At 53.2% G+C, this 13,496-nt stretch overlaps 1 protein-coding gene across 3 annotated transcripts in view; it reads left to right on the top strand.

Annotated features, from left to right (window-relative positions):
• PLXNA1 (plexin A1) overlaps nt 1–13,496 on the top strand; it is a 122,208-nt gene that overhangs the window by 88,394 nt on the left and 20,318 nt on the right. For all 3 annotated transcript variants that reach the window (XM_042799536.1, XM_042799535.1, XM_032994896.2), the window contains exons 16-23: nt 223–390; nt 1,255–1,348; nt 1,839–2,078; nt 2,259–2,402; nt 3,167–3,401; nt 4,771–4,913; nt 8,115–8,371; nt 12,686–12,752. In XM_042799536.1, coding sequence (XP_042655470.1) covers nt 223–390; nt 1,255–1,348; nt 1,839–2,078; nt 2,259–2,402; nt 3,167–3,401; nt 4,771–4,913; nt 8,115–8,371; nt 12,686–12,752 — 1,348 coding nt within the window. The remainder of the gene's footprint in view (nt 1–222; nt 391–1,254; nt 1,349–1,838; nt 2,079–2,258; nt 2,403–3,166; nt 3,402–4,770; nt 4,914–8,114; nt 8,372–12,685; nt 12,753–13,496) is intronic.

Genomic DNA, 13,496 nt, shown 5'->3' on the forward strand with positions numbered 1-13,496 from the left:
ATGGGAACTCTGAGGAGCTGCTCAGCCTTTCCTGGCTGCCTTTTGTTCATTTCTTGTTTTGTGTTTTTTTTGTTCCCCTTTTTTTCCACCTTTCTTTCTTTGGCCCCCTGCCCCTGGCAGTTTCAGAAGGGGAGAGGGGCCGGGGCAGGGGCTCATGGGCAGCATCACTGCCCTCCCCTCCCTCCTGCCCAGGTGCTGACAGCTTATATGTTTCTGCCCCAGGAGAAGCGCCCGTGAAATTCGGTGCAGGACCCCCCCTGGGCACACCCCCGGCGGCTCTCCCATCCTTATCAACATCAACCGGGCAGAGCTGAGCAACCCGGAGGTGAAGTACAACTACACGGAGGACCCCACCATCCAGAAGATCGATCCCGAATGGAGCATCAACAGGTAAATGGTGGGATGCCTGCAGGGAGGTTGTGGGACGCATCGGGGGGTATTTTCCACATGGATCCCCGCCTCCTGATGTGTATGTCCTAGTGGTGCTGTGATAGCCACCAGGCCATGCTCTAGAGACGTGGCAAGAGAAGTGTGAGCAATGGCTTGGCACTCCTGGCCTGCAGTGCTCAGCCTGGCAGGGGGCAAGAGCAGTGAGCGCTTTGGATCTGCTTAATTTCAGCTTGACATTTGGCGGTGGCAAATAAAATTAAAATATTTCCCATCGGGGGATTTTTTTAAATGTTTACATATTTTTCTAAAAGGTTTGAATTGGCTGGAGAGGAGGCGAAGGAATCTGTAAAGAGCTAGCGCCAGGGGAAACCTTCCCCAGGGTGTTGATGAGGAGCAAAGCTCCCCAGGGGCATGGCCGAGCTCTCCAGGACTGCCAGGCTTTTAACACAAGGCCGTGGAGAAAACCCGGCGGGGCTCATCCTGCCTTCCACCCACTGCCTGCGTGGTGAAGGAGGGGGAGGCAGAGAGGGCCTCCTTCTCCTCAAGATGCTTTCCCATTGCAGATAGCTGGTCTTTAGCTTGAGAGCTACCTTCAGATCCCAAACCTGTCACAGGATGGGATGTTAGTGTTAATTAGCAGATTTCATATCTCTAGTTGGTCAGCTGAGATGATTTGGCAGTGATGCATGCCAGATTCTGCCAGCTGTGGTGACATCTGGGTGGGATAAGAGGTCCCTGGGGCATTGTGGTTCACACAGGCTGGGGCAGATGGGCATTTGGCTGGTGAGGATGGGTGTTTCCCTTGCAGAAGTGGGGACCCAGGGCCAAGCTGCCTTTCCTAACCCATGGTCTGCATGTCTCTAGTGGTGGGACGCTGCTGACTGTGACCGGCACCAACCTGGCCACCATCAAAGAACCCAGGATCCGGGCCAAGTACTGCAGCTCTGAAAGGGAGAACGTAAGTGGTGCTGGCTGGGGCTGGGGGCAGAGCACAAGGAGGAGGGATGCTGTACCTATGCAACGCAGGGCAGAAAGTGCATTTCTTGGCCATCAGGTGCGATGGTTCAGAAAGGCTGAGGTCCATGGGCTGCCACCCAAAGACAGGCACTGGTCTCCCTGCAGAGCCTTTGGCCAGGTGCTGCCAGGAGTGGGTTGAGACCTGAGCATTCAAAACTGATAGGACATTTGTGGGATGTCTGCAGGATAGTGATAGAAAAAGCCCATCCCCAACGGGCCCCCACCTGCCACCCCTCACACACCCATTGCAGACCCAAGTTTGTCTCTGCCCCAGGGTGGGGTGTGGCACCTGTTGATGTAACAGCACAGGACAGGAGATCCCAAGTCTAAACCCTGTGGCTGGAGCTTCTGCTTCCAGGAGATCCCTGTGGGATCCGATCCTGACCTCCCTTTCGGGAGCTGAGTCTGACCCCCATCCTTGCCTCCTGCAGAACTGCACCGTCTACAACGACACCACCATGGTGTGCTACGCGCCCTCCATCGACAACCCCGAGCGGAGCCCTCCCGAGGTTGGCGACCGCCCGGATGAGATTGGCTTTGTCATGGATAACGTCCAGGCCCTGCTAATCATCAACACCACCAACTTTGTCTACTACCCAGACCCTGTCTTCGAGCCGCTCAGCCCCACGGGGATGCTGGAGCTGAAGCCCAGCTCTCCCCTCATCCTCAAGGTAAGACAGCGTGCACCTGGGAGCGAAGGGGTAAGGACGTGTCCCTCTGTGAAGGTGGCTTTTTGTCTCCTTTGGGGCAAAGCTCTGCATTGTGAGAGCAGGAACTTGCTTTACGTTGGGTTTTTTTAAGTGTTCCCCATTGCACGAGAACTGACAGTCTCGTTCTTTGTACCCTCAAAGGGCAGGAACCTGCTTCCACCGGCTGCTGGTAACTCCCGCCTGAATTACACCGTGCTGATCGGAGACACTCCCTGCACCCTGACCGTCTCCGAGACCCAGCTCCTCTGCGAGTCCCCCAACCTCACTGGCCAGCACAAAGTCACGGTAAACGCTGACACCAGTGCCTTTGCTTTTCATGTCCCATGTGTCACAGAGGTTCAGTCTTTAATCCCGGCACTGGCCCTGCTGTGTGCTTGACCCAGCTGAAGACCAGGCAGTCAGTGCACATACAGGAGCATCCTCAGGAGACATCTTCCTGCTCCCTGGGCATTGCTCTCCCTAATTACATGTTTGGTAGGACCAAATACTTTTTCCCCTCAATAGCATGCTCAGCTGAGCGTTCCTGTGCCCTGGGTGGCCCTGGCTGGCCCTGCCAACAACCTCCCTTCCCCGCTGGGTGCCAAGGCAAAACCTATGCCAAGGCGGAGAGGGGGGTTCCCACCCCTTCCCCCCGGTGCTGGCTAACACTGTAAGGACGGCTCCTTTGTTTGTGGGGTTGTAGCGCAGCAGTACTCACACTCCAGGATCCTGCCAGGTTGAAAGGGACCCAGCACGGTGCCCCCCCCAGGCTCCCCACCCATGAGGGAACTGGCTTCACATCCCATCTGTTACTGTAATGTTGTCTGAATGAGACATCAAACTCTCTGCCCGCTCTGCGTGCGCACTGGCAGCGTGTGTCCTGCATCCCATTAAAGCGTGCTGCACTGCTCTGGACAAGCTCCTGCCATCCCTGTTTTAGTCCCCATCCTTCCTCCCTCGCGCTGGGAGTCATCCCCCAGTTCCCAGCACAGTGGGCATGGTGGGGAGGGCTGCCCCGGGCTCCTGCCCCCCTGACGCCAGGTCCATTTTTTCCCCCCATGACGGTGCAGATCAAGGCTGGAGGGTTCGAATTCTCCCCAGGGACGCTGCAGATCTACTCAGACAGCCTGCTCACCCTGCCCGCCATCATCGGGATCGGGGGCGGGGGAGGTCTGCTCCTCCTCATCATCATCATCGTCCTTATCGCCTACAAGCGCAAGTCCCGAGATGCCGACCGGACCCTGAAACGCCTCCAGCTGCAGATGGACAACCTGGAGTCCCGGGTGGCCCTGGAGTGCAAAGAGGGTGAGAGATCCCTGTGCCGTTAACGTGGGGGTCTTGGAGGGCCTTGTACCGTCCTGAGGCTCAGTGTGCTCCCACCCTTTCCCCGCTGCCTTCCAGAGGGCAAATGGGAATGAGCAAAACTGCTTTGTCAGAAGAAGTGAACTCATTTTGGGTGGAATTTGGGGATTTTTCCAGTTAAGAAATTCCCCTCTGTTTCTCCAAACAGGAGAAAAGAGAGCAAGGAGGGTAGTGAGAGCTGCCTGTGAGCGGGCAGTCGGTCTCTCATTATGTGACAGACGGATGCTGTGAAATTGGACAGAATTCCTTGTATGATCCTGCTGATAAAACCTAATTGCCCATTATCCCCCTGAGCTGGTTCCCAAGGCCCCGACCCTGCCAGCCACAGCCACAACCAGCCTGGGTGCTGCGGATGGAGCAGGCACCGAAACCAAGATAATAAAAAGGAGAAAGAAAGAAAAACCCTTTGCTCCCCAAAATCCCCATCCCTGCACATGCCTGTGGATGGCACTGGTGACAGGGAGAGGGGAGGGAGCTGGTGGAGGGGATGGTGTCTTGTCTTCCACAGCTGGCAGATAAAAGGATCTGCTTTTAATTAAAAGGCACAATCTCTTCCCTGCCTTTTCTCTTTTCTAGTCCCACTAGTTACAGATAAGATAGCACGCCTTTCAAGCTGACGGTTTGTTTTTTCTCATCAGGCTGACGAGCCTGCAGTCCTCTGCTTGGCTTTCAGCTCCCTTTAAAGTGCTGTTAATTTGATTTTTCTGAGGGTTTTCTCCTCTCCCCCCACCCCCCACCCTCCCCACCCCCTTTCCCTGGTGCATCTCCAAGACTCCTCTCCCGTCAGCTTTTCCCTGTAGGTGCAATTAAAGGTTCAGGACCCCCTCTGCATCGTGTTCCCCTGGGAATCACGGCTGCCTCTGCTTGGATTGGGAGGTGCTGGGGTGGGTGTGTTCAAGCTCTTCTCTCCAGTAGTATTTAGGTCAAAAAGAAATGAGTGCATTCTTGTGGTTTAGGCTAACATTTTCCCCCAGAAGCTCTGGCTTTGTTCAAGCCTTGCTGTTCTCCGCTACCCTCAGCATCCCTGGGAGGCTGCTAGTGCTGAGCGGGGGGGATTTGAGCCTTCCGGGACCTGCCAATCCTGTTCCCAATTCTGTCACTTAATTTATTCTGGGGAAGTCATCTCCACCCTCCACAGCTCAGTTTCTCCATCTGTGAGACGGGGGCCATGGTCACAGCCTGCTGGGGGGAGCCGATTCACGCCTGGGGGTCCCCGCTCATGGGGTGCCGGGGGGTGTGCCGGAGGCTGGGTGCTGATGTTGTGTGCTGGGACTCCGGGATATGTTGCTTAATTCTGCTTTTCCCACCACAGCCTTTGCTGAGCTGCAGACTGACATTAACGAGCTGACCAACGACCTGGACGGAGCTGGCATCCCCTTTCTGGATTACCGCACCTACGCCATGCGGGTTCTCTTCCCAGGGATAGAAGATCACCCTGTGCTGAAGGAGATGGAGGTGTGGTTCTGTCTGTCTGTCTCTGTAGTGTTTCACGCTGGGGATGTGCCCCTGTGTATTGTCCTGCACAAGTCCTCGTGCTCCAGGCATAGGGCTGGAGAGATGCTTTGGTTGGATGCTGGCTCAGCCTGGTGCGGCAAAGAGCATCTCGCTGCGTGGCAGCCAACGCGATTGCAGACCGGCTGCCAAATGGTTACTGCACTCTCTGACATTAATATCAATATTTATATTAATATCATTGCTGCTGTCATTTTCTACAGCACTTGCTTTATTCAATTGCGTTTGATGCCTGACCAGCCGCTCGTTCCTAGCAGGCTTGTCCAACATCGCCTGCTTGCTTGGATCCATTTCCCCATGCAGAACCCATCTTTGGCATCCTTCCCCTGCTCCCCAAACCAGCTCCCTCTCCTCTCCCGGCCTCCCCACCTCTGTATAATTTAGTGCGTGCAATTGCACAGCAATTGGCTTCTCGTTTGCTGGGCTGCTGAGGCTGCTCTTGATTAGAGAAAGGAGGGGGGTGACCTTAGCTTCCCCTCGCTGCTGACCCAGCACAGTAATTAATGTCGACGTGGGCTTCACAATGTATTTAGGAGAAGTAATTGGCCCTGGTGCAAGATGCATGGTCACTAATTACAGCACAACAAGCTCTTACCAACTGCAAGTGCACGTGCTGGTGTTGTACTCCAGCATGGCTACAGCACGGGGCCCTGGCTCTCTGCCTGCTCTCTTTCCCTGGTCCCTAATCCCAGCTCCGGAGGGTGGTGGGGACCCCATTTCCATGGATTTCCCTTTGCTGCTTGGTTTCCAGATGCTCAGCAGGCATGAGCGTAGCCCTGCCTGGGTCTCAGCCCTACCTGTCTGTGCAAACGCCTGGCTCTCCTCTCACCTCTGCTCTTGTTCTTAATGATTTTCCCTAAAGAGAGAGGGGTGGAAAGGGTATCAAAAAGGGTATCGAAGGAGGAATTTTGTATTGGCTGTGACAGGCTTGAGTGGAAGTTTGTCTGCTTCCAGCTCCTAATTCAAAACGTCCCACTCGAGAGAGCACACCAGCTCAGCATGGCCTGGGAAGCAAGGGGTTAAAGTTGCAAAGGAGCAAAAAAAAAAAAAATATCCCCAAAAGAGATTAAATAAAGCAACTACAGTTGTGTAAGCTTCATATAATTTAATCAGGTTTGCTTTTATTTGTCTCTTTACTCAGAGTGTAACATTAGCTATTGCAAGTGACGGGGAAGGAAATGACACTTGCTCACGCACACGCTAATCCGCAGCCAGCATCAGACTGTCAGTACCAGCTCCCTTTCTCTTTAGGTTTGGGGGGTGAGGTTTGTTGTTTTGTGTGAATTTAAGCCTGATTAAATATTTAATTCAGTACTGTTCATTTATTTCTGCTAATGATCAGCGAGTTAAACATGGGGGCCCAGGTGAGGTGGCAGGCATGTGGGGTCCTCAGGCATTGCCATGCTGCTTGTGCCAGGGGGTTAGTGTCCTCCCGTGCTCCCTGCCAAAGCTCCAGTGGTCTGGTCACTGTTGGGCAGGACCCGTTTCCCATCTTAATGAGATCCTGCTGCTCCACTGAAGGGAGAAAGCCTCTTGTCCCGTGGTCTCCTTTGCCTGGCTTCAGCTGCAAAAGCACCAGCAACACACAGGTGTGGGGATGCAACACATCTCCCTCTGCCCCGGTTCTGCGGGTAGGTCTTGTAGGTCTCCAGCGCAGCCGCTGCGCTCCAGCTGGCTCTTGGGTCTTCCCATGCTGAGGAATCAACTGGCATCTCTGTGTCCCCGTAGGGAGCAGCTGATGCTGCTGAACCTCAGGCATCTGCCTGTGTTACCAGCATCATTGCATCAAGGTCCCCACATAGTCTGGAGGGAGGGACTCCAGGAAAATGTATTTTAAAGCATTTCTGTTCCTAGCAGGACATTACCCTCTGACCTGTGTTAAGGGAAATTGAGCCATGTGCTTGCTCATGTGGTGCCTGTGAGAAGAATCCAAAGACGGGTCAGAGAGGGTCTGTCACTCCCCCATCACCCTTCTGGGCTGCTCTGGGGCAGGTGTCCCCACTTGCCTGGGTGATGAGGGTGACAGTGGCTCCTAGGAGCTAGTATCACAGAATTAATAAAGACTGGGTGAGAAACAGGGGTTTTGTCCAGGGGGAAGAGTATTTTGGAGGGGGAGGTTAGAACCGTGAGGAGTTTCGCTGAACTGAAGAGCGCTGATCCAAGTTTTGATTGAAGTGAAATGATTTGATGTGTCAAAACCCTGTTCTTCATTTCGAGTTGGTGTTTTGAAATGAAAAGTGTTGTTTTGTCTGCAAATATCGACATGAAATGAAATTTTTCACTTACTCTCCCAATCAGGAAGACAAGGAGGGGGGGAATAATTAAAATTGATGTTTTACCACAGCAAGGCTTTTATTCAGAGGAAATCATCTTTTCTAATGGGAAAAGGTTGTGTTGTAAAAATGTTCATTTCTGATAAGAATTGTGGTCAGGGCTCACCAGACCTGGGCTGCTGATGGTAGCATGGGGATGAAAGCATCCCAGCCCAATCCCTGCTGGATCCTAAGTGGCCAAGTACGGACAGAATACAGCTGCAAATGTCTTGAGGAAAGGCAATATTTCAGGCTGTGTCTGGAGTGGGGCAGAACCAGGTTTCTGCTATTTGCTTCTCTTTCTGAAATCCAGCCCCCCAAAACCAGGTGGGTTTGCTGCTGGCGGAGCTCAGGGTTGTGGCTTTATTTGCTTTCTGTGCAATACCCAAAGCGCGTGTTGCAGTGACTTGGGTGGGAATTGAGCTGCTTGTTAGCTGAAATTGAAAATTATAATTTGTGTGTGTGTTTGGGAGAGAAAGAGTGTTTGTTTATGGGAGGGAAGTGCGTGTATGTGCCTGCACATGCGTGGGAGAATCTTTATATGGAAGTGTGTGTGTATATATATACATAAATATACATTGATGCCCTGAGACTGTGTTAACTTGATGCTGAGATACTACAACCTAGATAATACTTCTGGAGGGAACTGAGGCTGATCACCAAAGAGGAAGCTTGGTAGTACAGAGAGTGCATATCCAGCTGCTTTTTGACCCTTTTTCATCCTTTCCTCTTGGGGAATGAGGGTGAAGCCAGGGTCTTGTGTAGCCCAGCCACTTTCTTCTCATTGCCCTCCCGCTCATGCCCACCTCCCAGCTTTGCTCTATCTTTGCAGGTCCAGGCGAATGTAGAGAAGTCCTTGACCCTTTTTGGGCAGCTTCTGAACAAGAAGCACTTCTTGCTGACCTTCATCCGCACTCTGGAGGCTCAACGGAGCTTTTCCATGCGGGACCGGGGCAATGTGGCCTCCCTCATCATGACAGCGCTGCAGGGTGAGATGGAGTATGCCACGGGGGTGCTGAAGCAGCTTCTCTCCGACCTCATTGAGAAGAACCTGGAGAGTAAGAACCACCCCAAGCTGCTCTTGCGGAGGTGAGTGGCTATCTGAGAGGTCGGAGCTGTGGGACGGTGCCCAGGCTCTTCTGAGCGTGTGGACACGAGCTGGTGTCCTTTAGGGATGCCATCAGTGATGGCTTTGGGTGGTGGCTGTGGCAGTGGCGGCTCTGGGTCTGTGGTCAAGCCTCTCCTTGACTGTCTGCCTGCAAGTACGAGAGGGATGTGGGACCACCCAGACCCAGCGACTCAGGAACTGCCCATGGGACATTCTTGCCCTGGCTTGGCCCATGTGGGTTCATGTTGTCTGGGAAGGAGGGAGCAAGTTGTTCAGCATCTGCCAGCGGTGTAGGCTGGTGCGGGGAGGATGCCCACTGGTGTCAGGCACAGTTGCCTATTGCTGCAGCAATGCTCCCACCTTCCTTCCCTTCTCCAGGTGACCAGGTGGCCCCCCACACCTCTCATCATGTGGGGCAGCTCTTGCCTTGCCCGGTGGCTGCCTCTGCGGGCTGGAAGCAGGCGGGAGCCCTCCTTTCCCTGCTGCCTCCTTAGGGCTTTCCCACCTTGCCAGGCACATGGGGGTTTTCCTGGGAAAGCCAAGCGGATCTTCGCAAGCTGGGAGTCTCGCCGGGGCCGGGGGGGGGAAGCGCGAGTGGGAGGCAGCCTGCCAAGCCCTGCCGTGAGCCTGCCTGGCCCATCAATATTTAACAATAGCTCTGAGCTCTCCTTCATCACGGGCTGATGAATATTGAAAGATACACCAAGTGCTGAACAAAAACAATTAATAAGCTCTACCAGCCCAGCTCGAGGCCCTCTGTGCCATCTTCTCCCTTCACACGCCGTGCTGCGCCTCCCCATCTCTGCCTCCGCCAGCCCAGTGCCACCAGCCTCCAGCGGAGATGCAGGGATGGCAGAGCCACAGGGCTGGCACGTCACCAGAAAGGTTCGAGAAAGCCAGAGCATCTTTCTAACATCAAGCAGTGTTCATGACATGGCCAGACTGGACAAAGGCTTTTGGGTTTTGAGTGCCTGGCCCTGGGGAAACACCTGGAGAAGAAGCAGATGTGAGGTGGTCCCAGTTACATCCCTGCTACCTTCCCTTGGCCGGTCTCTTTAGGTGCATTGCTTTCTCATTCTCTTTGCTTCATTTATTACATTACAAGGGTGCCCTTAATTTCTCAAAGTACCTCATTAGCAGTGTGCCAGAGAGGGGGTGTGGTGCAGACCTGTGGCTGGCTGGGAGAGGGGTGAATCTTGGAGGTGCCAACCCCTGTCCCCCATCCCTGTTCCCAGGGTGCATCCTTAGCCTCTTCCCTTCTTACTGCCCCTCCATGACACCAGGCTTCACTGAAATATTTAAAGAAGCTCCTGGGTCTTTCAGAGCATCACGAAGCTGCTGCCATCGGAGCAAAACTCCAGAATGAAGTCAATCAATAAAACATAAATAAAAGGCAAAGCCTGGAGGCCAGCAGCAGCAGTGGCTGAGCCGTGGGAGCGGCACAGGGGCAGAGCCCAGCCCGTGCCAGCACGGTGAGAGCCAGCAGCCCGAGGACTCTCAGTCCCCAGCCACGGAGCTCGAGGGCCCATTGCAGGTGGAGCTGCAGGAGGCTTAGGACAGAGCCAGAACTTTTCTTGTGCCTCCCCAAGTGATATTTAACAAACAGACTTTGTTCTTCCTGCAGCCACGGCACAGAGCGGCGGTGCTGAGGGCTTTGCTTCTCCATCCTTTTGATTAGCCCTGCTGTTGGGCGTGAGACTGTGCTTACTGCCCAGGGCAACTGGATTAACATGGATCTAACTGGGGAGAGGCGCTATTTATTTATTTTGTTATTGGATAATCCCCCTGTTGCTGTGGCATCTGGATCTATCACAGATAAAGACAAACATTCGCTGGAGCCCGGGTGGTGGCACTTCAGATGAATGTTACAGGCTTGTCAGCAAAGGACCTGGTCTGGGGCCAGAGAGGATGTCTGCTGAATAGCTTCAGTCCACTCCTCCCTCTCCCTACATCCATTTCCTTCTCCCTGTTTTCTTCTCCTTGATAGATCAGTCTTTCCTGGCAGGCACAGGAAGGATTCCCTCCCCTGGAGGCTCAGGTATTGCCATCACCTAATGGTCTAAGGAGGGCTGTGCTGTTCCAGGGAGGGCAAAAAGGGCTAAGCCCCATTAGCGTAAGAGAAAGCCTTGGAAGGGAACCATACAACCCTGACTCAGCTTGAATAAACTCTGGGAAAGTGGATTTCCTAACCCAGCCATCTGGCCGTTGGGAGCTGCTCCTGGTCCATCTGCCAGGCATGTCAGTTCATGGCATTAGGCAGTGGGACTCCTTCTGAGGTTCGGGTTCCTTTTGGGTTTTGTTTCTTGAGTCAACCCATTTGTATCCATTCCCCCGGAGCAGCAGGAATGCAGCCATATCTCTGTGGTTTTTAGTATTGCTTGTGCTTTCAGGAGCATCTGTGTTTGCAAACGGCTGATCTGATGATTAATGGATGGATAAACCGAAGAAGCCTAACTGGAGAGGGTCGAGGGGCCAGTTAGCATTTTTATCTTAAAGGGAGTGAAAACACTTTAAAAATAATGGGCATGTTAAGAGGAATTTTAATCTTATGGCAGGAAGACCAGGCTGTGGTGCACAGACAGGCACATTAAACTGCCCTTGCAGGGCTTCACAGTTCACCTGTGTCACCTTCAGCTCTCTGCATGCCAGGCTGTCTCTCTCTGCCGGAGCAGCATGTTCTGGCTGCAGAACCACCATCCCGGGGGCCCCACATCCTATTCAGACCCACCATGTCTCACACCTGTCCTGTGGGATCCTGCTCTCCCTCCTGTGCACATGGTGGTGGTCCCAGACAGACACAAGTGACTCCCCTGGACTTCCCCTGCCACACTGCTTTGGAGCATGATGGCATCTGGATTTGAACTGTGCTTTAGCAAACTAGGGTCATTATACAGGTTCTCTCAAGGTAGTTATGGCTGCTTCTTTCAACTGCATCTCCAAAAACTGAGAGGCACAGCTCCATTTTTAAACTTCTGGAGCAGGTGGTTGCAGCGTTGATCACTGCAGACTCTTACATCACCATCCCACTCTGAGGAGACACACAGAGACCCAGGATTTCCTCCATGCAGGCAGGGAAGGGTTAAATCCCAAGCCTGGCAGTGTGTCTTTGCACAGCGCTCCAAAGGTACATGGAAAACAGCTTAAGCTTCCAGCCACTGCTCTTACTCCTTCCTTCGTTAATCCCCTTGTTTTCGGCTGATTAGTACTGGGGATAAGTTTGACCAAAACCATATTGGGATCAATGTCTCCAGACCGAAATTCCGCAGTGGCTTTAGCCAAGCCACATGCCAGTGGACTGGAGCCCTCCCTGTGTTGCAGGGCTCTGCATCCCTGCCTGAGAGCCACCCAGATCCAGGCCCAAGGGTAGGGGCATGGAGAGAAGTGAAGGTGCAGAGCCTGGCCTCCTAAAGCTTCACTGTCACCACCGTTGCGAGCCAAGAACCAGGTGTCCTCTCCTCCAGCAGTTCTTCTGAGCAGACCTTGCACAGACTGCTGCGGAAAACTCTCTTTATCCCTCTCCAGTATGGGTAGTGATTGTCCTCTTGCCCTACTGTGGGTCCTGGGCTTTGAGGCTGTAGAGATCAAGGGCTTCTTTGGGGGTTGCAAGGAAGTCCCTTGTCACTCAGTAGTGGTGGGCCTGAATTGGGGCAATAGTGGTATGGAGTGCGCTGCAGGAGCAAAAGTCAGCAGCAGCTCCCAGGTGGAGAGGGGCTTCCAGCTAGATCAGGCACACAGGGATGCGGGAGGAGGTGCTCCTGTCATGGGAACGTGGGTCAGGGTCTGACTTTGCCTTGCAACCTCAGCTCTTCCCTTCAGGTTGTGGTTTAACTGGAGAGCTTGAGGTAGATATGGTGACGTTTTACCTGGCTTAGGTGTCTCATACAATCCTCCTGTGGAGGGAGCTGCCTGGTTCCAGTGGGACACAATGGAAGAAACAAACTTCACTGAAGTAGGACATACGAGGGAGAAGCAGAAAGCTGGTCATCCCCTTGGCGAGACTCCCCATGGGAGAAGGTCATGCTCGGCTCTCTCTGCTTCCCCAAATACACTGGAGACCAATTTGCTTCCCCCTCCTGGGGGGCTGCTGTGGCTCAGCATTATGGATGGGTAGGCTTTCTACTAGAGCTTTCGCTGTCTGCTTGTGCCCCTTTGCTTTGAGGCTCCGGCCTTTCCAGATGTCATCTTTTAAAGCCCAAAATAATTTAGCTGCAGTTCAAGGCTGAGGTGGCAATGGGTAAGATCAGAGACCTTCTAATATCCTCTGCTGACAGCTTTGCTCTCTGCCTTCCCTACAGAACGGAGTCAGTGGCAGAGAAGATGCTGACAAATTGGTTCACGTTTCTGCTGTACAAGTTTCTGAAGGTGAGTTTGGGAAAGGATGGCAACTTCACGAGGGCAGGGAGGTGGTTCCTGCCTCACCGGGATGGGCAGCGTGGTACCCAAAGGCTGGGCTGATGTGCTCCTGTGCACTGCCGCTCCCTCCTGGAGCAGAGATCATTTCCCAGGCCTTCATTCCCATCCTGGGTTTCTGAAATATGATTAGTGATTCTGAGTCTCCTTTTGGGAAAATAGCTAAAATTGAGAAATGAAATCTAGACTGGGATTGCTTAATGTGCATTGGGTTTGAGATCTTAAAAACGGTGCCCAAAGAAATGATAAATCTGAAGCAACTTATCTGAGTCTTGAATCCCTTCATAGTGGTCCCCATTCCTCCCTCCTTGCCTCTGCTTGTGTAACTCAGAAGTAAAAAGCCCAGAAGCTGGTCCTTCTGTAGGCATGACTGTGATCAGAGGATATTTCTGCTTGTTTGGGCTGTAGTTTGATGTGCTGCACTCTTCATGTAACACCGCTGCTTTTCCTTTCTCTGACACTGAAGCTCTGTGGAGGGGAATTGATTCCCCCAGGCATCTCCGCCGCTGCTTCCCCTCTGTAGGTGCCCTGGTGGGATGGACGCCCCATGGGGCATGTTGGCAGCTGGGGACACAGCTCTCTCCACGTGCATGAGGCTGCAGAGCCTGTTAACTTGAATTTGCCTTTTTTCCAATTTCATTGGGGTAGCAGAAGAGGATGCCAAAGTGCAAGGGCTGTTTTTACCACTGGTTCATT

The sequence above is a fragment of the Tyto alba genome, unplaced genomic scaffold (assembly GCF_018691265.1).
Source record: "Tyto alba isolate M040663 unplaced genomic scaffold, T.alba_DEE_v4.0 Super-Scaffold_3, whole genome shotgun sequence".
Taxonomy (NCBI): Eukaryota; Metazoa; Chordata; class Aves; order Strigiformes; family Tytonidae; genus Tyto; species Tyto alba.